Source organism: Pipra filicauda, unplaced genomic scaffold, assembly GCF_003945595.2.
Source record: "Pipra filicauda isolate LSUMZ 115617 unplaced genomic scaffold, ASM394559v2 scaffold412_size1447426_pilon, whole genome shotgun sequence".
NCBI lineage: Eukaryota > Metazoa > Chordata > Aves > Passeriformes > Pipridae > Pipra > Pipra filicauda.
The window spans coordinates 493,771-518,977 of NW_024104546.1; the positions used below are offsets into that span (position 1 = coordinate 493,771).

General features: G+C 37.0%; 1 protein-coding gene across 1 annotated transcript in view; it reads right to left on the reverse strand.

Annotated features, from left to right (window-relative positions):
• Positions 1-934: 934 nt before the first annotated feature.
• RAD51AP2 (RAD51 associated protein 2) overlaps positions 935-25,207 on the reverse strand; it is a 32,164-nt gene continuing 7,891 nt past the window's right edge. The window contains exons 2-5 of the mRNA XM_027750765.2: positions 10,625-11,060; positions 5,686-9,680; positions 4,060-4,161; positions 935-1,364 (exon numbers count right to left, since the gene is read on the reverse strand). Coding sequence (XP_027606566.2) covers positions 1,246-1,364; positions 4,060-4,161; positions 5,686-9,680; positions 10,625-11,060 — 4,652 coding nt within the window. The 3' untranslated portion in view covers positions 935-1,245. The remainder of the gene's footprint in view (positions 1,365-4,059; positions 4,162-5,685; positions 9,681-10,624; positions 11,061-25,207) is intronic.

The window sequence follows — 25,207 nt, forward strand, 5'->3', positions numbered from 1 at the left end:
ATTTTATTTATCTCAATATTGTGGACTGAATTTCCTTTTCTTATTTAGGTCCTTATAGGATAAGAATACTAATACATTTACTATTATATATGACATATTCCAAGGTCACTGCTAAAGAAATTAAACTGTGTAGTGACTTTGCACTGTTGCTATAGATTCTATAGAGTAACTTATCATCAGATGCATTTCCCTATCAATTCAGCTTTCTCAGTTTCCTTGTGTCACCTGCAACCATGTCTTACTATTTGTATCAGGGTTTATCACCATTCTATCACTGTTCTGTAACACTTTTTATACTGGAATTCTCTCTCAAGCACAGCAATGTCAAATATGCTCTTTCTAAAACACTTAATGCAATCAAAGGAGGTTTAAAGCTTTCTTCTGAATATTAGTTTTTGGATTATTCTTGTTCTGACACCTCAGTGATTTTTTTTCAGACTTCACTCATATTTGTTTCTTAGTGTTTTTATTCAGTTGAAACCGTCCCTATTCTTTACAACAAAAATATTATATGTTAACAATTATTAACAGATGTCCCTAACCAGGATCTGCATGCTCCAGAGCAGCCCAAGTATCCCCATTTTTTGAGATATATAATCTCCAGAATTTGTGTCCTGATATTTTGCCTCCATGTTGTATGCAATGAAATCAGTGCCCTCACAATGACACAATCTGTCTGCAGCATTTATACCTCTCTTCCTTTCCAACTCTTTGTCTAATATGACAAGTACATGGAACTGAAAGTCCCTCAGAGGAAACAACTTCTGAAGCCTAAAACATAATCTTCCTTTTAGTAATCTAAATTTAGCTTCCTGAAATTCTCTCCTACATCACTTTAGATATTTGTAACAAATCTCTTTAAAAATACTAATTAAGTTTTTAAAACTATATAAACACATAGAAGATTCAAAGAATGTGTGAGTGTGACAAAAAATTTTAACTGTATATTTTAATAGATGAAAAATACATGAAAGATTTTATTAATATTACATAAACTTTAAAAGGATTTCATCCTTCCATTAAAACTTCTACTAGTAAACATTCATTATAAATCCCTTTGCTATCAAGCATTCACAGGAGTATTCCTAAATAAATCACTAGCAAATACTGCAATATTAATATCTAAAAACCCTTAAACCACGAAGATCAAAGTATCAACAAAAAAACTTAACATTAAAATATTTCAACAGTTTTCAAGCAGACTGATCCCAGATGTGAAGACTGGTAAAAGAATCCTCCAATAAGTCATTTCAGATAAGGATGGAGCTGCTTGGGCCGAGCTTTTCTTGACAGCCCAATCCTGATGGGGCCCTTGCATGTTTTAAGAGGCTGTACTCTTATGACATCACGAGACAGAAAGTATCCTATATTTAAGAGAAAGAATAAAAAGTGAGAGCAACACCAGAATTCTGTATGATATACACAAGAATTACATACTGACAAGATAAGTAAATTAAACCAATACTAATTAATCAGTCCCTTACTACATCTTATCCCACCTTCATTCTGTTCAGCTCTAGAGCATCTAACAGATTCTTTTGGACCAAAAAGGAAATGCTAACAGCTGGGTGATGTGCAGATTCCTTCTGATTAGAAGGATCCTCAACCCAACATTACATAACTCTCCTAAGAGACCGGCAGAGGCATATAATTTGATACAAGTTAATATTCACCACTAGTTTGAGGGGTTTAGGTGTAAAAACCAAAATTACAGAGCCAGGCACCATTCTACCAGTGATAACAACCATGATGTCTTGTCTTGTGCCACTGCTTTTACAGAAAGGAAGATAGGAGAATATCTGTTTTCTGTTCCATATTCTATTAGGTAAGGGACCTAGTAATCTGGAGATAGGATCTAGTAATCTAGTAAGGATCTACTAATCTGGAGCGTAATTCAGTCATCCTTTAGAAACTGTTCTCCTTTGCATAAAATAATATATTCACTGGGGCAGAAGACTATGGCCTTGTTAACTAGAGATTAGGACAATGACTCATCTGGGAAAAGAAGATGTCAAATTTCTCAAGATCTGTTCTAGCTCTATTTTGCATTTTTCTATAAAATGATGAAGCACTGAGCAATTAGCTAGGACATCAAATAGTGAGCTCATCAGAGCCTTAGGTATTTGGCTGGTATCCTACTAAAGGTAAAAAAAAAAATTCTCTAAGTCTTTATAAGAATTTTAAATGATGGGATGAGGAAAAAAAAACCACAAAGCCCCATTCTTAAGGCAATAATGAAACAGTAGTGCTGCCATGTCTTTTCTAAGACTCATAAGAGCCAGCTGGAAGAGGAACAGCATGCACACTAAAAGCCAGTCAAGTGTTATGGGTTTATATGTAGCCAGTAAAGCATGGTTGTTAGTCCTGCTAAACTGTAAAACTGCTGAAGTTCAAAGCTTCTTGTCCCACCTAGGCATCTCCTTTCCAAAGCACTCACAGTTTCTGTGACAACATGGGATGGTTCAGAATCCTACTGAAAAATAGAGGGAGACAGACACACATCAGCAAAACCTCTGATGTTAACTCCTATCAGTACAGTAAATGCAGTATTACCACTGACAAAACCAGACCCAGTCCTTGTTTCAAATAACCTCTGAGACAACGTTCAGTGTAAATGGAACTGTCTCTGCCAATGCACCTCCTTAAGGAAAGACAAACAGTTCCCTGAAAATGATGAGGAGCAGAACATTCAATTTTTTCAGCTTCTTCTACTGGAAGCTTATTAGGTTCCTGTTGATTGTGACAAAGATCTTGAAATAAGGTATAAAATGCCTTAGAAATATGCCATGGCCCTAAAAACCTGCACAACTTCTCAGCAACCATGGGGGTAAAAAGAAGTCACTCATTGCTAAGGCCTCTTCCCAAGTGTTTCTGGAGAACCTCAGAGGGGAACTTAGAGAACATTAGAAAGTCATATAAATGAAATATTCATAACAGCAATGGAGAAAACATCTAATTTCCTTTGTCCATGGCCCTGTAGCCCAAAACAACAGGGAAAGAAGAAAGGGAAGATGATCCAAGTTTAGTTGCAGGAGCAACAATGTTCCATCTCGAAAGCTTTGATGTCATCTGAACAAAACTTCCAAGATAATGTTAATATCAACCACCTTGTGCTGCTATGCACAGTACAGCATTTTGGAGTCTGAATTTTCCCTAAGCAATAACAGTACCTACCACATAAGTCAGAAACTAGAATTGATCTATCACAAAGTAAAAAAATCTTAGAGAGCAGGGACAAAGAGAAAAAAGTAGAGAAGAATTTGCTGCAATATTTTGCATTTGGTACTTGAAATATTATCACAAGATGACATAACTTCAATAAATTATAGGTGAAAAGAACACCAGAAGTCATCTGTAACTGTTTAAGATTTTCAGTCTCATTCATTCACAGAATGGCCTGAATGAAGGAAAAAACTTTCTGAATCCTGAAAACAGTGTGCATCAGTTTTAAAAAGTGCAATGGGGAATAAAAGTGAAAATAATGGTAAATTATTTCACTAAGTGAAACAGAAGTTTATCTTTAGCCTTTTCCTGACAAAGCTTAGCATTTTATTTCAGAATAAAGCTAATACCTTGTTTTACTAAATGTTTCCATATGTTGGAAAAACTCCTAAAGCATGTTTTTTGAAATCCTAATAGGTTGCTTGACAATATCCTTCTGAATTTCCTTCCACAATGTGTACAAAACTGCAAATCTTCAAAATAAATATATCAAAACATGTTCTCCATGTAGTATATACTGGCTATATTGCAGTGATTGGAGGCCCAAAGATGTTTGTTCCAAATGGCTCCAAAACAAACAACAAAGGAAACCCCACATTATTAAAGTTCTTTTCCAATCTTTGTCCTTATCCAAAGGACAAAAATTCTCATCAGCATGACTTGTTCTGTGAACCAAGCCAAAGACAGGACACTTCTCTAGTAACCTACAATTAAACCAAATGTGATTTCTATAGATGAAAAAAATAAAAAGGGAAGAAAACAAATACAAATGTTTGAGAAATAAGACTATTAGTACTGGTATTTGTGGCATAAATTACAGAATAATATTACTCTTACCTCCTTCTTTCTGTAAATTATAGCTTTGTTCCTTAAAAAGTGTGCAGTATAAAAAAGCAGGGTTCCATGTGTATGGATTTCTATAAGCTGCACCTAAATAGTCTTAAAACAGAAACATATATGCAACATGTAAGATTTTATTTGACTTCTGTTAACAAAAAACTAAGTTTGTTTCATCTAGTTATTAATTTGTGATTCCTGTTGATGTGATGAAAACATACTACAGGAAATATTAAGAAAGCTACAAAGTCTCAGAGGCTTGACAAAAGCTAATTCTACACCTCATGAAGTTTTCCTTTGCAGAGATGTAATAATGCAGGTTTTAATTCTCCAGTGACGTATCATTTGCTCCACTTGGATCTTCTTATTCCAGGTTTAGGCAGAAAAGTGATCACTTACTGAGCCATTCACCCAATATCTGTTAGGTTTCTATCCTCTGGAGCAAAGCACTCAGGTGTAACTTGTAGTAAATTGTACTGTTAAAACTCTACTGAATAGAATTCCCTCTGGGGCTTTTCTGTGACACTTCTCCAGTTGCTTCCCAAACACTAATTACCTTCATAAAAACCCTGCAATCTCCACTTTATAAATTTCATGCTTAATCCCTGAGAAACTGATTTCAGATGAAAATTTTGAGATGGCTGCATTTTTATCGGATTATTTATCAAATATGACCAAAGCATATCCCTTCTCGATTTTATTTGCAACTGAGAGAACACATCACTTCTGCAAACTGAATTTCAGACACAAAATCTGATAAATATGCTGTTTGAAAAGTGCTTGGATAATTTACTTCTCACATAGAAGCTGTTTGTAAAAGAAGGTGCAGCATTCAACTGATTTTCTTCTTGCTGTAATTCCTTTACTCATTAAATACCTCGTGATTGTGCCGCTAATGGGTTAGGAGTCTTAGAGTTTACAAAGCAGATTTCCGATTTTTTGTGTTTCTTTAAGGAAAAATAAAAGAATTAAAAATGGCAGCATCTGAACTTTGAACAAACATAACTGTGGTTACATATTCAAGTTATACAGTTATATACCTATATTCAAGGTCAGGTTTTATGGGGTTCTGAGCAACCTGATCTAGTTGCAGATGCCCCTGCTCATTGCAAGGGGTTGGACTTGATGACCGGTAAAGGTCCCTTCCAACCCAAACTATTCCATGACTCCTTCCTGATTCCATGACATCAATTTTAAGAAAACAGCTGTCTCCCTTGTAAACACTGTATCACGTTTTAACTGAGACATTTGTCTCTGTGAATGTGCATCTCATTGAGCTTTGAAATCTTTTAGGGTTTTTAAGTCTCATTATGGTGAAGTCAAAGACAAAACTAATAATCTGTAACAGAATGTGCATTAATACAGGCTCGAGGAAGCCTGAAACTGATTGAGTGAATTCTGAGCTGCATCTGCTACAGCACAACGTGCAGGTAGTGGTAGGACTGTGGGGGTTTTTGCATTAGGCTACTCATAGGCAAGTCTGACAAACCTTGTACAGTTCCACGAAAACACAGTTGTTGCTATGGAACTAGCTGAGTTGAAAAACACAACTTTAAAGCAAATCAAATATTGCCTAAAATTTAAATTATCTTATTAACATAATAGCCAATAATCCCATGTGTTTACCTTCTGCAACAGGTGAATGCTGCAATTCTTCACTTGACAGTCTTGCAACACAATATTCCTTATCTACTTCTTGGTCTTTATTTTCATTTAATATCTTCTCATTTAACAAACTTCCATCACTGTCTGTTATGTTTTGCCTCTCTATGGAACCACAGATTGGAGAAGAAATACACATTTTCTTTTGAGAAACACTTGTCACATTTTCATCTATCCCTTTAGAATTATTTAATTCCCAGTAATTTTCGAATGAATTTGTTTCCAAACTAGATAAATTGTTTTCATTTCCTTTACTAATTTCATGAAACATACGTAGCTCTTCTAACACTGAATCAAATTTTGTCTTCAGTTCAAATTCATGTGTGATTTTATTTTCTGAAGGTAAATACTTATCTTTTACATCTTCAAGACATCCATTGTTCATTATGGATAAACGCACTTTTAATTCCCCTTCTGCAGCAATGAATGTTTGAGATTCATCTTCTGAATGTGACATAATCAAGTCATTCATTACAGTCTCACATTGACTTTCATTAGTTATATGCATTTGTTCATCATTTCTTTCTTCCTGTTCTTTTACATATTCAAGATGCTGTTTCAAAGTTGCCAGCTCTAAACCGCCTGTCTCATGTGTCCGCTCATGCCCTTGTGAAGAAAACTGTGCTGTTTCCTTGGCCTGTAATTGCAAGTTTGTATCTGTCATCACAGGACTTCCCCTGGATGGATACTGTACCACATTTAGTTTGTCTGCACTTGAGGAGCTCCTGCAGTGTCCATCATCACTTACTCTTTTATCAACAAAATTGCTGCTATCCAATGGCAAAGTGACAGACTGACAAACATGGGAGGAACTGGGAAAATAATTTTCCGAATTTAAATAAGTAATTTGGTCTTCCACTTTTTCTTTTCTATTTGTTAAATGTGGGCTATGAGTATCTAATTCTTCATAATATTCATATTTGTTTGTTTGTCTGTCCAGTGACAGGAGAGGATTGTATTTTTCTGTAGTTGCTTTTGACTGTTCAGTTAGAATTAAGACATTATTGGATTTAACAGGTAAACATGGAACCTCTTTTGGACCAATGACTGCACTTTCTTCACACAATTTTTTTTTTATAGAACTGTTTTGATTTACGACTGGTATCTGGTCAAAGTCTTCAGAATCAGTAGTAAGGGGAATTTTTTCATATGTGTCAAAAATAGAAGAAGATATTTCAGAAAAAAAATTATGAGAATTTATTTCCAATTTTTTTGAATTAAAGTGTTCTTCTCCGTCAGCATTTATACAACTAAAAGTGCCCAAATATTTTTTCATGGTATATGTGGCTTCATTAGTGACTTCATTTGCAGAAGTTATGCAATTTCTATATTCAGTTGTTTTGTGTTTCTTATTTTCACATATAACAAAGGGGAAAGTTTTAAATCTTCCTACATGAAAGGAATTATTAAGCATTGTGCTTGGTTTCTTCATCTCCTGCTTTACAGTAGTTACCAACGTTTCCTGATTTGTGCATTTACTATTTACCTTTTCAAATTTCAGTTGTGAATGGGCAGGAAAGTAACTCTGAAATCTAAGATTGGCTCCTACTAGATACTGTATTTTTGTGATATTGCAGAAATACGTCTTGTCTAGTGAAGAACAATCTGGAGTACCCTGCAGCAAGATTAGGCACCTAGCAACTAAAATTTGTTTTTTCATACTGTTTTTGTGACTGACCGACCTCAAATAGGTGCCAAACCCTTCATTCTCTCTGGATAAGAGCTGGTGCTTCCTGACATGTCTTCTGTTATATAATCTGCCTTTTTGGTTATGAAAGAGGACTCCTCTTTGTAGGCAAGTGTACTCTTCTTCACCTAAAGACCTAGAAAAGCCTCTCCTCTGGTTGTGTAATTCAAAATCAATGCTTTCCACAAATTTAGAACTTACAAAGCCTGGATAAGTACAATTTTCTTTAAGAAATTCTGTGGTTTGCCTCCAAGTATCATCTGTGCACGAGTTTAACTGATCTTGCTTTCTGCCACATAAAGTGTGTTTCTCCATCTGCATAGACTTTCCCTCAACTGGCAATAAAGTATTTGTGCTGCTGAAAAAGGAAGCAAGAATTGTCTTTAGTAGCTCCTCCTTCAGATGCTTTGAAATAACAGGCAGCAAGCAAATGAATATTTTATCATTGTGGTTCCTATTTATGGTGCTCTTTACTAACTCTTGACCATCACACCGCGCATTTAATGTGTGAAGCCAAGGCATAACACTGTCATCCTGACATGTGGGCCTATCTTCATGTGAAGACTCAGCCCATGTCCTGACCCACTCAAACAACATGTTTCGAAATGAAAACTTTAATTTGAACGTTTCCTTCCCCCTAAATATATTGCAACTCACTGTCTTATCTGGAAAATTCTGCACAATAATGTGAGGACAATTTCTTTCAGATATAATACTTTTTGTTACATATCTTTGGCAATCAAGTATTTCCTTTGTGGAGAGCTTTGATTCTGCTTCATACAAACTAATGTCACTGTTGGAATTACGCACAACACAGTGCAGGTCTAACTTATTTTTCTCTAATTCTTCTGTTATTACCGGAATACTTGTCTGTATGTGAAATGTTCCCGCATTCTCATTACTGCTCTTCCTCCCCATTCTCTGCAAAAGATCATTACAGCTGACACATTTCTCATTCTGAACATTTTTAGCACTAATGTAAATGAGAATCTTTGACTTCTGGTCATCATCACCTTCTGGATTCTCCAGCATTTTATCTTTGAAGTCATTTTCATCAAACATTTTATTACATCCAGTGCCAGTGCTGCCACCTCTGAAATAAATTGCAGATACTTCTGCCAAAGCACTGTGTTCCTGTTTGTTGGTTTGTGGGTTATTCTTTTCTTTAAATTCAGAATCAACAGTTGAAATTCTGATACTGCTTTTATAATTTTGCAATTTTTGTTTCCCTATCTCAGATGTTTTTTGCACACCATGTATCTGTTTAGATTGCACCAAAGATGGTTGGCCTTCGAAATTCTTCCAGTCTGTCTCCCTGAAGTTAGTTGATGACATTTTACTATTTATTTTATTTGAAATTCTAGGAAGTTGAAAATTAGGGATTTTCAGTGGTTGTATACTTTTAAAAGGTTTCAATGTTGGAATTATATACAATGAACTATTTTTTTCTTTATTATCTCCTTCTGTAGTATTTTCTTTATTGCTACTGGAATAATTTTTATCTTCTGCAGAACATGCATTTTTCAGAAAATTATTTTTCTTATTTTTTGTGTGTGAAAACATAGAACTGGTACCACACAAAAATGGAATTTGCAAAAGCTGGTATTGTTGCCACTTTTTATCGGAGACAGACTTCTGCCTCAACAATTCCATCTGAAAGGAGTGTTTGTTTGAGGATGCAACTGAAGAATCTTGTTTGAGCCCATTATCCCCATTTCTTTCATTATTGTGTTCTGTAGTGTTGTTCTGCTGCACTTGAGGTGGGTTTAATACCTGTAGATTTTGACATGTGTCAGCAGCTCTGGACACACTGAGCAGCTCTGTTTCAAGACGCTGTCCATGTACATTCAATGAAATATCACCTTCTGTAGTAGTTTGGTCTCTATTTTCAGGACTCCATTTTTTGGTGGACAGTTCATTTTCTGATACTCTACACACTAATCCTTCATTACTACAATTTTTAGAACAGAAAAACTCTCTCATAAAGGTTTTTTTTGCTGTGTCACAACTTCTCTTTTCTAACTCCCAGTGGTTTTGCCTTTCTGATAAATACAGGGGTCCATGTAGTGATGTTTGGTACCTGTTCCCACATTGTATGCTTCGTTCTACCTTTTGCTGCTCCTCTTTCTCTCTGCTTTTTTGATCACTTTCTATTTTAATTCGCTTTGCATACAGGTACCACCCAGTTTCATCTGATGATGCAGATAAAAATCTTTTGGAACATGTACTTTCCATGCTCACAAAAATAAGTTCTGATTTTGCTGAGACAGTCCTAAAAGTTAAAGAAAAATTAAAGTTTTAGGTGTAAATGACTTCTTGATGATCTGCAAACTGTATACAAAACAAGATCATCAATTCTATCACGTTACCACGTGGATATTTGCTCTTTATACATTACAGACCTGAGATAAAGGCAGGATCATTGAACAACATTTAAAGCCAAGATCTAGAATTTAAGATAGAAGTTGTTCACTAAAGTTGCAGATGTTTTCAAAAAGAGAGTGGGTGATAATTTTGATATGTCAACAAGTTAAGGAGATTAATTGCATTTTTCATGCATTTGTTACACAGTATTTTTGCTAAAAAGAATGAATACTAAGAACAAACATCAAGAAAATAATGCCCACTGATGAACTCCTCTGAATCTGTGAGTGGATTCTTTTAAAATTGTTAAAATTTTAATTGTTAAAAGAAATCACCAGTCTTGTCTCCCCTGTGTGACAATTTGTAATGTGAAACTGCAGGAAAGTTTATCAAAAGCCCTCAGATGTGCCAAAACACCGTACCAGGTTTTATCTTCGTATACAAAGACTGTAGTGTTGGAGGTACAAGTCTAGGTTGTTAAGTGCACTGGTTTGATGCTGCTGGTTTGAGTGCATGTTTCTCCAAGCTAACCACACTCAGCAGCTTCATTTAAGAAGTGATCTGCCTTGTATGAAGAACACAATTTGAATAAAATTAAATTCTATATACTGATAGAATTTATCATCCTTGTAACAGCCCGGTGCCTCTAAACAAGCCAGTCACCGTCTTGAGAGCCAACAGGAACGTGTTCAAAACCTTTCATGAAATATGCAGTTAAGAGAATTAATTTTCTTAACCAGGACTGCATGATTCAACAATCAGGTACTACCCCTAATTTGAGAGGTTTACTTCTTTAATGGTGCAGAAAAAATCCATTTTGTCAAGGAACACTCCTGTGATTGCGGGCTATACCTGTGAAATGCAGGGAGGGGATGAATCCTCACGCTCGTGGCTTTTCCGCGTCCCTCGAGGCTGCTCTGTCCCTCCCTGAGGGCGTTCCCCTCTGTCCTGTGCCTGGGGTGATTTCCCGCTTGGCCGCCTCTAGGTGTGTATAACCTCTTTTTCCCTAAAGTCTTCCACAGCGATTGTATCTCCCCTCTGCCACTCCGAGAGCCCCGATCCCGCCCTGTGGCTCTTCCCGGCGGAGCACCCCTCAGGGCAGAGGGGATCCCCGCAGCCAACCCGCCCCCCCACTCCTCCTGCCGGGGCTTGTCTCCTCCCGGTGCTCGGGCTTCCCAGCGTTCCCCCTTCCCGTGAGCACGGACGCGAGGCCGCTTCAGCTGGAAAGCGGGACGGCGAAGCCGGGTCGTCCCGCCGCCCTCACGGGGCTCCCGCCGCTCCCGCCGCCCTCAGGGGGCTCCCGGCGAGAAGGGGCGCTGAGGCGGGAAAAACCCCTCCCTCCGCCGCGGCCGCAGCACCTCGCCGTGAAGGTGTGGCACTGCCCCGGTGCCCGTGTCCCTTCTCCCGAAAAAAAAAAGAGCCCCGGTGGCTTCTCCTCACCCCCCGAGTGAGAGCGATCAGTCGAGATTTAGGCGCCAAGAGGCTGCAGTTTGGTTGGAAAATCCTCTATTTGTTTCCTAAACAAAGTGGGTCACAGGATAGAGCCCAAACATCCTATCGCCGATTATTTCCACTAGCGGGTTGTGATTTTTTATGAAATTCCCTCATTCCAAAGGTATGAGATCCTGCATGAGCAAAAGGTTGTGTCTGTTTTGCTTTTACATGCCCCCTGCTCTGACACACTACTTTAACACACGTTGCTTCCTTCATCTTTCTTTTCACAGTAGCAAGTGCTGATCCAGCCAAGAACTTTATTCCCAAAATAGCTGGTATCCATACAGCTCCACGCCTTTGAAACAGACATTTCCTCTCCAACGGCTGAAATGCCCAAAACGTTTCAAAGTTTGCTCTAAACCAGCAGGTCATTGTAATACTGTTATGGATGGGCTATAAAAATAGAAACATCCTGAGGGCCTGTTGTTGCAAATATGGGGGGGTTTTTAAGGTTTGTCATCCATACTACAGAGAACAAATCCACTGAAGCCCAACATCCATTGTTCCCAGTAGTGAACGCTACACACAGGAATTGTATAGAACTGAGACTTAAAATAGCTTTCTCTTCAATATTTCTGCTTTTATAAGCAAAGCTGGCTAAATACCTACTTCTAATACTTTAAAAATACTATTAATTGAATCAATCTTTAGTTAACAAGATGCAGTTCCTATTTATTTTTAAGTAACCAGTAAAAAGCGAAATCAATGAGATTACATCCAACTCTTAAAATATATAAAATACCATATGGAATGAAGGTCATCATATAAGCTAGAAATAGGATTTTAAGGCTTGTAAGAGAGATTCACCACAGCATTTATGTTTGCTACCCCTCTGTGCTGGAATAGCATCTAGGAAGTAATTCTGAAGCAAAGTATGGTGTTTTTTTGAAGTGCAAATGCTGTAGGCTTCACCATTGTTTCTAACATACTCTGAATAGAATATTCCCCCCTCACCTGCCTTCACACAGTCCCTTAATATGCTTGGGGGGTTGCAAGTAAATAGGAGTCAGTTTAAGATTGCTCAAGCATTTGAACAGTTAAACCAACGAGAATTACATGAAAAATAAAGAAAACTGCCTTTTCTTGCATCTACACAGCTATAAATGAAAACTGTTTATTAAACCCTACCCAGCTGTTCCACATCCATGGCGTACTTTGCTGTATATAACTTAGGTATCCAGGATAAACTGACAGAATTCCACTGGAGCATATCCTGCATGCTCTGCACTTTCCAATTTGCAACTCATGAAAAAGATTTATTCATACCACTTGTTTACTGATAATACAAATTGAATATAGCATATTTTTGGTAATGGAGTAGAAAAACCACATACTTGCTTTCCCCACTCTTCGGTTCAATAATATATTATAGGATGTAAAAACCATGCTTTCATTGTAGAATTTTGCTAATTTCAAACTGTTACTTTCTGCGAATTGGTTGCACCTCCATCACAGCTATCAGGTATGTAACTATTATTATACTATGTTTTCAAGTTGATGAAGCAGGTTGTAGAGCAGTTTCTTGACAAATTCATCAAAGAAGTTTTGGGTACTGATGCAGCAATGAATTCTCATTCTCTTTCTTATTTTTTTTCTTTTTGTTGAAAACTAGAAAAGAAATCATTGCAAAATATTTAAAAAGAAAGGTCAGGAATAAATTTTGTTAAATTAAGTTAAATATCAGCAAAGACAGCACCAAAACCAATTATGCTACTCAATATGATCAGTAAGACACTAAAATCTGACAATCTTGAATTGTCAAGTGAAACAGTGCTATTTGGCTCAGGTCCTTTGTCTCAATTTAGCTGTGCCAGCTTAATGACTGTAGCCTTGTCCTTAGAATTCATTGCAAGAAAACTGCCTTTTCAGAATGTGAAATTTCAAGGCTGAAGGAATGTTGTAATCCATCATGTTTGTATCATGCACTATAATGTTAAAATTTCCGCTCTGAAGGTAGCTCACCTTGTAACATTGATTCATCAAAGGTCATAATTAATATTCCAAAGAGAATTTACTGCTTTATTAGGAAAAGGTTCATTTTGATACTAGTCTTATGAACAGGATATTGGTCATTAACCTTATGAAACTGTATTTTTCCAATTACCTTTTTGCTCATCTTACTAACATGTCAAAAAACCACCATCATTAAAAGTATTCATGCGTGTGAAAATACTTTCAATACTTCCTATCACAACTGCTTCATCTGCAGCCCTAATGTACACACTTCCTATGTAACCATGCAATTTTGAAATAGCTTAAATAAAAACTTCAATCCTTCCCTTTGTTCCAGAGTATTCCATATTGTCCCCAATAACTAATACTGATAAGCTTATTTATTGGTAATAAACATTTTATTTGGTATAACAAAAATAGAATTTCAACTTTACCCAATGTACTTCAAATCAAAAGGAAGCTAATGTTTCTCTGTATGCGTTGCATGTGTTAATTCCATATTCCCAGCAGAGTATTCATACTGATTAACAAATTAAATACATCATGCAGAATGTACTCTGTGTTATGATCAACTTCCATGTGTATGCGAGAAACAGTCCTGGAGTGATTTACTGATATGTTAGTCCTTCAAAGCTGGGCCTGGAATAAAACAGTCCTGAAAATCATAGACTCTCTGAAAAGCTACTTAGTGCAAGTTTACTAATAGCATTTCTTGAGATGCTATTATTTTAATATTTCCTCCCATTTTTCTTTTTGTTTCTGCCTTTATAAACTCTTTTACGACCAACACAAAGTAGGTCTTATAGAAGAAGGAAGCTTTTCTATAAATATTTTTTTTCTCTTGTAGCCTCATACAGAGCTAAATTGAAAGAAAAATACTGCTGGAAAACAAGGTGGTTTTAAAATTTATTGCCGCATCTCAAAAGGTCTTTCTACAGTTCTTCACATATGGTTCTCCTTTTTACTGCTCTAAATGAGTCAATATCATCAGCAAACTTGGTCACCTTGCTATGCATTCCCCTTTCCAGATCATTTTTGGATGTGTCAAATTCCTTTCAGGACCAGAACTGGGAAATATAACTAAAATTACTGTTCCAAGAAGCTTAATACAACCAAAATGTTGTACTTATAATGCAAAGTGTGTGAAGGTTTACTGGGAGAGATCCAGAAGGCATTGTGTCTAAAGCTAAGAGTAACAGGGAAGTACAAGACAAAGCCCCCTCTTTACCTTTTGGGAAATGAACCCACACCATCTTTTCCCTGCATTGGTCTATCACTGCTGCCTGACTACCACAGTCACCAGCTCTGATTTCTATTGGTAATAGACTCTTCTGTTGCTTTCAGAAGGAACTATTTTACATCTTGAGGGATATGAAAAGAACAGGCTTAAGAGGCATTTAAGAACTTAAGACAGTCCTATTTAACTGTGGAGTGAATCATACTGCTCCATGACCCCTTTATTTTGTCCACTGCAATGAAGTCACTGCTTGACTGCCTTGTCCTACACATTTGACAGCTGTCACTTTGAATAAAAACTGCTGTTTATTGGACTTGATATTTTGGACACATTCTCTTCCTATCACCTGATACACTGCTTGATCATACTGCTTCATTGCTGTCACCGTATCATTCTCTGTATATTGTGTCCCTGTACAACCTCAAAGATCTTCTCATTTTCCAGCTGAAATACCTTGTTTGCAGCTTAATTCCAAAACAAAAGTGGCTAAAAAGGCCACTTGTATACAGAGCACCAAAACAGAGATACAAAAAATCTACATCAAATTTTATCTGTTACTATCCATCTGCTTCATAAAGGGCAGTGAAAATAGTTCTGCCTGCCAGACAGTTCAAAACCTCTTTGTTGAAAATCTGCAGTGCTGCTGAATTCAGGTCACACACATCCAAAGGCACTCAGATGCAGCGTTCTTTTCATTCTAGCAGGGCAATTAACTCAGTCCATACCATCCCTAATCCTGTTTTACTTTTAATTTAGATACTGCATAGAACACACTGGTTTCTTCATAGAGCCACAGAAAAAACATTTAGTTTGGAAGAGACCTCTGGAGATCATCTGAACCTCTCTGCTTAGAGCAGAGCCAGCTTTCAGGTTACATCTAACTTCAGTCCTTGATCAGGCTGCTTGGGGCTTTTCTAGTCAAGCTCTGAATATCTCTAAGGTTAGAGATTCCCCAGTGCCTCTCCAGTGCTTGCTACAAAAAGCTGGTTATAGCACTAAATTTTAAGCAATCCATCTTCCCTTTTCCACTGTTGCTATCTTCTTTTAGTCTCTATGCTGATCACATAAGGCCTAACTAAACCATGTGTAATTAATCAGTAACACACAAGCTTCACTTAGTCTTATATAGTTATAAATTTCAGATTAAAAGTTATTTTAGAATAACAGATTACATTTAAAAAACAACTTTTCTTCTTTAAGCACATCATGAAGACACAAAATATCTGCACTTCCTATTTTCCTCTTGAGTACCGTTTACAGCTAAGAAGTTGTTTCAGTGCCAAATAGTAAAGTAAAGTATTAGCCATATCTACTTATCAGCAGTTTTTTTATGTCCTTGGAAATAAGGCTGGTTAACAACAAACACAGCACCCCTTCTGCCATTGCTAACGAGGTGTATTGTGGAAGTTGCAGAGCTCACATGCTCAAGCAGCTTTTCAGACAAGTGGAGGCATTTAAGAAGTGATAAAGTATTGCAGAAACTCACAGAAGTACAGTTTATGTTGGAAGGTCTGCATTGTAAAACCTTTGTAAGTTTGCTTGTAAGTCTGCACTGTAAGTGTGAGCTGCACCCACAGGACATTCCTCCAAAGCATATAATCACAGTGCAAAATATCTGCAGGACAACTGAGGAATTCCACAAGGTAATTTTCTCTATATCCACTGCATCTCATTCCTGTATGAGAAAAGGACAACTAACACAGATACTCTACTGTCTTAAAGTAATAAGAGGGGTGCAGGTTAATGATTTGGGTCCCTGAACTTTCAAACAGAGCTATTTGAAAAAAGTGCATGATGCATCATTTCATGATACTTTGGGGATGTATCAGAAACAGGAAAATAATAAGCTCTTCTAGTTTTCTTATCAGGGGAATTCTGAAGTCTTGTTCAGCCATTTCCCATCTAGCTTCTTAAAATTATCCAGATTATAATGCCGGTTCCATTGGCAAGAGCAGATAAAAATTGTGTGCAAGATGAAAGTGCGTTTTGAAGCAGAATATAAAAAACTGAAGTGCACTTCTGAGTAGTGTGTATTTAGTTTACCTTTGAGCATCAAACTTCATATGAAAACAAATTGATGAGCTTGACAAAGCCTTTATTTGTTCTCTTTTTATTTCTGAAAAACCTGTGCTGAGAACGATGATGTTTGACATACTCATAAATTATTTACTATGTAAGAAAGATCACAGTTATTGGAAGTACTCAGTGATAGTTGGTTGCAAAGAATCTCAGAATAATTCTACAATACTAAATGACTGCATAAGACTACTATAGATCAATTTAATTATTGATAAATTAGAGTTAATATGTAAGAAAATATAACCTTATCTGTACATTTAGTATATATTTACTAGCTACTACTACTCCGTAAAAAAATATGGTGGAATCTACAGAAAATCTCTGAAAACAGTAATTCAACATCCACAAGCAGTGAAATTTCTGTAATCCACAGTATGTCCAAACCTTTAACAGTGAGTGGCACTCAGTCATCCCACCTGAAAAAAAAACCCTAAATTAATAGAATTGTAAAATCTAGAAAAAGCAACAGGGATGATCAGTGTAAAAGAACTTTCAGATGAAAAAAATATATGTACTGGTACTTCTGACTGAAGAAAGATCACTAATGATGAACAAGTTATGAGTCTATAAAGTCTTTGGTAGTATAAAACTGGAAGCAAGAAAAGGAGTATTCACAGCAGCTGAAGGGTGGTCATATTGGATCTTACCCAGGTCAGTCCAGCCCAGCATCCTGACAGCAACAAAAAACTCAGGCACATGTAGAGAAGGTCAGACTGGGATAAAGCATGTGCATATCCTAAGAAATCTCAGTCTGTAACCATTTCTGGTTTGGTCATTGTCTAATAGTGACTAAACAGTCAGAATTTCCATAGATTTATTTTCTATACTCAATAGAGGTGTAGAGATAGAAATAGAGTTGGGGTTATTCAGCCTGAAGAAGAGAAGGCTCCAGGGTGACCTTGTTCTGGCATTTCAGTGCCTGAAGGAAACCTATAAGAGATCTGGAGAGGGACTTTTCACAAAGGCAAATAGTGATAGGACAAGGGGAATGGCTTTAAACTGAAAGAGGGCACGTTTACGTTTTCAAATTCCTCACCTTGATGGGGTGAGGCACTGGAACAGGTTGCCCAGAGAAGTCTATTTCTGGTTCTAGTTCTGGACGCCTATTCCTACAGATTTTAATGGCCAGGTTGGATGGGTCTTTGAGCAACCTGGTCTAGTGGAAGGTGTCCCTGCCCGTGGCAGGTGGGGTTGGATCTAGATGATCTTTGGTCCCTTCCAGACCAAACCATTCTATGATTTTATGATTTCTTTCCAGTCTCCCTGTAATTCCACATAAACTTTTAGCACTCACATAATGTAGGAGCAAAGAATTGCACAGCTTCTCCTCAATAATTTTAAGAACAATCCCTTTTTATTTACTTTGAACCAGTGCTCTGATTTAATGCTTCACTGTCTTGTGTTGAAATACACAGTGAACACTCAATCCTTACACACCCTTGAAGTGCTATTCATGTTTTCAGTCCTTCATCATATCCTGGTCAGGCATCTATTTACAGATTGAAGAAGAGCCTTATTTGGTCAATCCCACCATAGAAGAAATTCCACACTTTTGATCATCCTTGGTGCCCTTCTCTGAGCCTTTTTAAATTCTACCATACCCTCTACAAGATGAGGGATCAGAAGTGCATATAATGGTCAAGCTGCAGGTGCTTCCTATATTTAAAAAGCAGCATATTAATACTATTAGATTTTGAGTTTATTTATTTCTCAATAATTTTTAACTTTTAGTTTGGTTTCTTGACTGCTGGTGGTCACTGACATTTTCTCTGAACAATCTATCATAACTTGAAGAGCTTGGCTCCTCTGCAGTAAGGGTTGCTTTAGAGCCCATCATTTTAAATGTGAAGTATGAACTATTTTTCTCCTCTGCAGCAGTTTACATTACTCCAAACGAAATTTCAAGTGCCAGTTTATTGCAAGGTCCTTCTACAGCTCTTCACGTGTGGTTCTCATTTCTACTATTCTAAATTAGTCGATATCATCACCAAACTTGCTATGGATTCCCCTTTCCAGATAGTTTTTGGATGTGTCAAATAGGGTATTCCTTGCAGGACAAGAAGTGGGACATATCACTAAAATTATTGTTCCAGGAACTTAGTAGAAACAAAATATAGTACTTTTCATATATAATTAAATTGTGGAGCTCATGGTAGCATGTAGCAATGAGGCTCAAAGGCATGAGGGGTTTAAAAACTAATTAAGGTAAATTCAAGAGAGATACTTCCATAAAGCATTAAGCACAATGCCTTGACTGCAAACTGAGATTCAAAAATTGCAGATATTGATTTTCAGAAGCTAGAAGGTACTAAGTGAATTATTTTATATTTGCATAATTTCTTTTACACCTTCTCTAAACATCAGCTACTGGTCAGTGTTGGAGACAATATACTATGCCATCTGTATACAGAACAAATGTCAACTGATCCAGTATGGCCATTTTTACCCTTTTGGTTTCTTTTTTAATTAGGTACATATTACAGATTGCTATTAATGTTTAAAAAATGTGCTGTATTTTTACACATTCAGAAGATACTGTATGCTGAAGTGTGCTACTAATAAAAGGTAATCAAGCCTAAATATTAATGAAATAATAAATCACTGGTCTTACAAACCTAATGCCCATTATACAGGTTGAATATCCATTCCTCTTTAAATCTGTTAAAGATCTTTATATGAGTTCTTCCTTGCTTTTTTCATTATGCCTCTTTGAAATGTTTTCAAAAATGTGTCTCTCCAGTGATAAAAAAGAGAAATGTTGATCTTTCAGCAGACAGAACAGCGTAATGGTACATTTTATTCAAATGATAGAAAGTTTTGACTTTCAGAGCAATTGACTGGAATTTGAAGAGCACATTTCTCCATGGCAAATATTTCAGAGGGAGCTTGTAGTAAATATTAACATCCCATAAATTCTTCAAAATTAAAATGTCTTATTTGGACTTCAGAAACTGTTTCCTGTAATAGGATTACAATTGAAGAAGTGATATTTCTTATCAAATTCTCTACTTCCAGTTATTCACATATGCAGTCCATGACTAAAGTTCTCCTCCAGACACGTTCCTCTGTTCCTATATATTAGCAGTGATAAATATTTTCTGAACTCCTTAGTTTAGTGTGATTGTAGCACATTTGCAAGTAAGTAAGACTTAAATACTAAGAAATCAAATGTATTGCTTATGCCGTAAGGGACTAGGTACATTTTAATTAATAGATACATTATTTTTATTTTTTATTCTCCCTCACTAGCCTGATCTAATACAGGGTATTAGTCGTGGGCACAAAACCTGGGCATAAAACACGTTTGTGCAGTAAAGCGCGTCTTTTCGTGCAGTTAATATGGAACCATTAGGAGTAGATTATGGTTTATTGTGAATAAATTATCTTCTGTATTAAAAATGATGACTAAAAGATGAATGATGCAAACGAGAGTGACAGGGCTGAAACTCACTTAAGAGAGAATCACAAAAGCAGGAATAATGTCGATAGTATTTGAAGAAACTGTAGGTTATAATGATGAAATACTCTAAATGGCTGATAATATTCAAATATTTTTAGCTGTGAAAGCACATTTCAAAATAATCTATAATCATCTGTCAATAATAGCACTTTGACCTCTTCTGCAGTATTTGTAAGGTGAAATCAAATGAGTCTAAAATGTTTTATCGAAATCAATTTTAAATATAGTGGATGGCACTTTTCTCTGAGCATCTTTTCCAGTTATCTTAGTATGGATGAGATTCTCTAATTATAATAACATATATAAAGTACTGTAAATCAAAATGCATATTTTAATTTGTTAGCACATGAGACTCCAAAGTCTCAGAAAAATTAATACCAGGATACTTTAAGGAATGGGAGTAATGATAAAAATTGTTATACGACCATTAATACAAGCAATCCTCTACCTGTTAAAATCAAATACAAAATAAATAAAAATAAATAAAATATATTTCATTTTTAGGAAGGGAACAGTGTAAAATAGTGGTTATACAACATAAAACCAGTCTATAATTCTCTGGGTTTATTTCTTTAAAGCAACCAGACAACAGGTTATTATATTTAAAAAAAAATCACTGACTTTTTCTTATTGTCTTGAAAAAACAGCAGCCCTCTGTTCATGTATTTTCATGTAGAAAATGCTTTCTGATACATACCATGAAGTCACAGTGTAGCTACAGTGTTAATTTATGCACATCTATTTTCTTATAAAAATCTTCTCCACAGACACAGAAAAACGCTGGAAGAAAGGAAAAGTAGTAAGGTAGGCAAACACAGGGAGGAAATGTCCATTCATCGCCACTCAGTTCTGCTCATTCTGTTGAGTGGGCGGGATGGGAGTTTATTTTCCAATGGGAGCATATTTTCCTGTGATCCCGGAGTTTCCTGGCACTGCTGTATATTGCAAAAGCACTGTGTCTGTCTTCAGCAAGCCCCGGGAACCAGGCAGAGTGTACAGGCAGGTAGGCTATTCCTCTCCACTTTTTCCCAGCATGTAGTGATTTGATACAGCTGAAGGTCAACGCAATAAATGAGACATCCTAGCAACTGGTAAATGGTTTCCACACTGACTGCCTGCTAAAACAAGTGCTACACTATGTTGATTTAATAAGCGGTTTGCTTTTAAATTCAGCAATTATTCTTTCTAATCTATTTTAATCTATTCTAGTTTGAAAGAGATATGGAACCGCGTTCGTAACAAACGTGGGTAGAGCCCTTCCCGAATCTTCGTTCGCGAAGCGCAGCCATGATGATGATATGGTGTGAATAGAGATCAGTTAATTATTTTTAAACAGAATCTCCCTTTTAATTGTTTTTCCCAGTCTTAGGGAAAAAAAATATGAGTGGAGGAAAAAGAAATTACACAAGGTCTATTGGGTCCATAAATACAGGAAGAATTTAATGTTCTTTTTTCAAGAATATGAACAGGAATTTCTGTTCAATAAAAGCCTTATGGGGAGAAAAAGTTTTTAAGAACATTGAACTTCTTCTTGAGGTTCATGATGAGCAATTCCAAAATGAGACAACTTCTGGCTCCTGCTTGGCTCAGTCTTAAACATGGTTAACTTTCAACATGAGAAAGACTGCAGGTATTTATTCTAAAGTATCTTGTAAACTGATCAGCATTGTTCTCATATAAAAGATTGACCCATTACATATTGTATTGTTTTTAAACCTGTACGAAATTATTGTATGTATTATTTTATATCATAGTTATGCACATTTATACAATTTTATATAGGAGGCATTCTTATCTGTAAACACAGGCAGACATTAAAAATTACATTTCAGTAGGTCTTTACAAAACTCCTACATTCAACCTCCATTTCAATTATGGATAGAAATTTAGAATAGACTCAACATGAGGTAAGAAAGCTGATTAAATATCTATAAAACAGTTCAATATCCCAATAAGCATCTGTGAAATAGCTCAGATGTCTTAAACATCAACAAATTGGTAAAAGAGACCAATCCATAGGAATGTTAAAAAATCCCCAAATTACCCAGCTGCTCAAAGAACAACTAAGAGGCAAGTAAGTAATCACATAAAAAAATTATAAACAAATTTTGTAAAGAAGAGAATAAATCATTTAACACATGAAATTTGGCAGTAAATAATGTAGATTTAACGTTATGTGTGCGTGTGTAGTTGCACATACACACACAAATTACATATATACATTAACCCATATATAAACAACTCTCATGGGCCATTAGATAATTTCTCAAGAGAAACAGCAGAATCTCAGTTATGCTACTGCTCATATTAAATTAAATGGGATAAAACACTTACTAGTTTACCAGTAGTTTGAAATGGCATCAGAGTTAAGGATCACGAATTAGTATCTGTTTTGCAAAGACAAAGAATCTAGAATACAATATGACATTAAAACTTAACCCACAGCTTTCTTAAGATATTGTGTCTGAAAGGGATCATCCTAGTAATAAGTAAATGAGGTCTAAACCCCGTGCCCTTTCACTGTCTAGCTAATTCACCTCACTTCTGTAATTTAAAAGTTAAATGTCCAGTGTGAGAGATTCTCATTTAGGTGGTGATTCCTCTAAGACTCAAAGACAGAAAAGATATGTTCCTATGTGGTAGTATCTCCCCAGTTACAAAGACAGTGTAAAATTATTTGCAGTAATGGCTATTTCTTCATAATAAAGATTAAATTAAATACAATTATTTCCACCTAAACTTCTGAAATAACATGCTGTAGGTCCAAGAGGTAAATCTGCATTTGACCTATTGTCCATTTCTTACTGAATTTATCTAAAAGCTAAGATTAAAACCGGAGTACTGATGAAGAAATTATTAGATTCAAATCATGGCACATGGACTGGATCTCACTATGTGTTCTAAAATACATTATGTCTGCTGAAGATGAAATATAATCTAAATTAATGCAAATTCAACAGTGAAGCAACTGGGTCGGTGGTGTAGATCCCACAGATTTGAGCACCAGGGCTGCCATTTTTACAATTAGGTATTTTCTTGTCAGTCTGAAAACTACAGGGTGCTTTTCATGTAACCTAATTTAGGACATCTGCATCTGAGCTAACCACTCAAGGTTCCCTTTATAGACAGTGGGATAAAATAAGCCCTGTAGGGCTGACACTAAATATCAAGTGGTTTAGATTTTCAGGTTGAGATAAAAGATTAAAAATACCTGTTTGTTTCAACTGACTACACTGGCAACACAGTGTGGCTACCTAAAATGTAGAGGGCTACTCCAATGTCTAAATTAATTTAAGTGATGATTAGCCAATGAATTTGCAATTAAATGTTAATCATTTGAGAAGATAGTAAAGTATTGCTTCAGATAAGGCTGGAGAGAAAATAATGAGAAAAGACTGTGTAATAAACTGTATTGTAGAACGCAAGCTCATGAACTTTTAAATATTTTGCATGTAAGAAGCTGTTGGACCAGGAATTAAATAAATCTGGACTCAGGAATGCATTAGCATGACTATCCTGTTGCTGAAACCCAAGTAAGCTCATTCAGTATTATGCGTCTCTGGAACAGCATTGTGAAGCACAGACATGTCTTCATAGAACAATAGAATGGGTTGTGTTTGAAGAGACCTTAAAGACCATCTAGTTTCAACCCCCCCCCGCCAGAGACACCTTTCACTAGACCAGGCTGCTTAGGCCCACATCCAACCCAGCCTTGAACACTTCCAGGGACAGGGCAGCCACAGTTTCTCTGAGCTACCTGTGCCAGTGCCTCGCCACCCTCACAGTAAAGAATTTCTTCCTAATATCTAATCTAAATCTTTCCTCTTTTAGTTTAAGACTGTTCTCCTTTGTTGTATCACTATTTGCCCATGTAAAAAGTCTCTCCCCCTTTTTCACAAGCCCTCTTTAAGTACTAGACACCCAGAATGAGGTCTCCCTGTAGTCTCCTCTCCGAACCTCTCCTCTCCTCTCTGAACCTCTCCTCTCCGAACCTCTCCGAACCTCTCCGAACCTCACAAGGGGAAGCATTATCTTCACTGAGACAAACATTTGCAACAAACATTTAGTCCGAGCCACCCAGGCTTCCTCTTGAGGAATTTGACACTGTTCTGCATTACATCATTGTCTCTAAATCTGACAGACATGAATTTGAGGGATAGACCACTTGGTGAATAAGGAACTAGGAGGATGGTCACACTACAAGAGTTGTCGTCAGTGGCTTGATGTCCAAGTATGTGACAAATGATGTTCCTGAGGGATCGGTATTGGGACAAGCACTGTTCAACATCTCTGGCAGCGACATGAACAGTGAGATTGAGCGCATCCTCAGCCAGTTTGACAATGTCACGAGGTTGTGTGGTGCAGTTGACACACTGGAGGGAAGGGATGTCACTGAGGGACCTTGACAGGCTTGAGAGGTGGGTCTGTGCAAACTGCATGAAGTTCAACAAGGCCAAGTGTGAGATCTTGCACCTGGGTCAGGGCAATCCCAAGCACAAATAAAGGTTGGGAGGAAAATGGATTGAGAACAGCTCTGAAGAGAAGGACTTGAGGGTGTTGGTGGATGAGAAGTTTGACATGATGCAGCAATGTGAGCTTGCACCCCAGAAAGCCAGTCATGTCCTGGGGTGCATCAACAGCAGCACAACCATCAGGTCGAGGGAGGTGATTCTGCCTGTCTACTCTGCTCTGGTGAGTGCACCTGGAGTATTGTGTCCAACATAAGAAGGACATGGACCTGTTGGAGTGAGTCCAGAGGAAGCCACAAAGGTCATCAGAGGGCTGGAGCACCTCTTCTGTGAAGACAGGCTGAGAGAGTTGGAGCTGTTCAGCCTGGAGAAGAGAAGGCTCCAGGGAGACCTTACAGCACCTTCCAGTACCCAAGGGGGGGCCTACAAGGGAGCTGAAGAGGGACTTTTTACAAGGGCATGTAGTGACAGGACAAGGGGGAATGGCTTTAAACTAAAAGAGGGCACATTTCAATTAGTTATAAGCAAGAAATTCTTCACTTTGATGGTGGTGAGGCACTGGAACAGGTTGCCCAGAGAGACTGTGGACTTCCTATCCCTGGAAGTGTTCAAGACCAGGTTGGATGGGTCTTTGAGTGGAAGGTGTCCCTGCCCATGACAGGGGAATTGGAACTGGATGATCTGTATGGTCCCTTCATATCCAAACCATTGTATGACTCCATGATTACCTGAAGTAAAATATA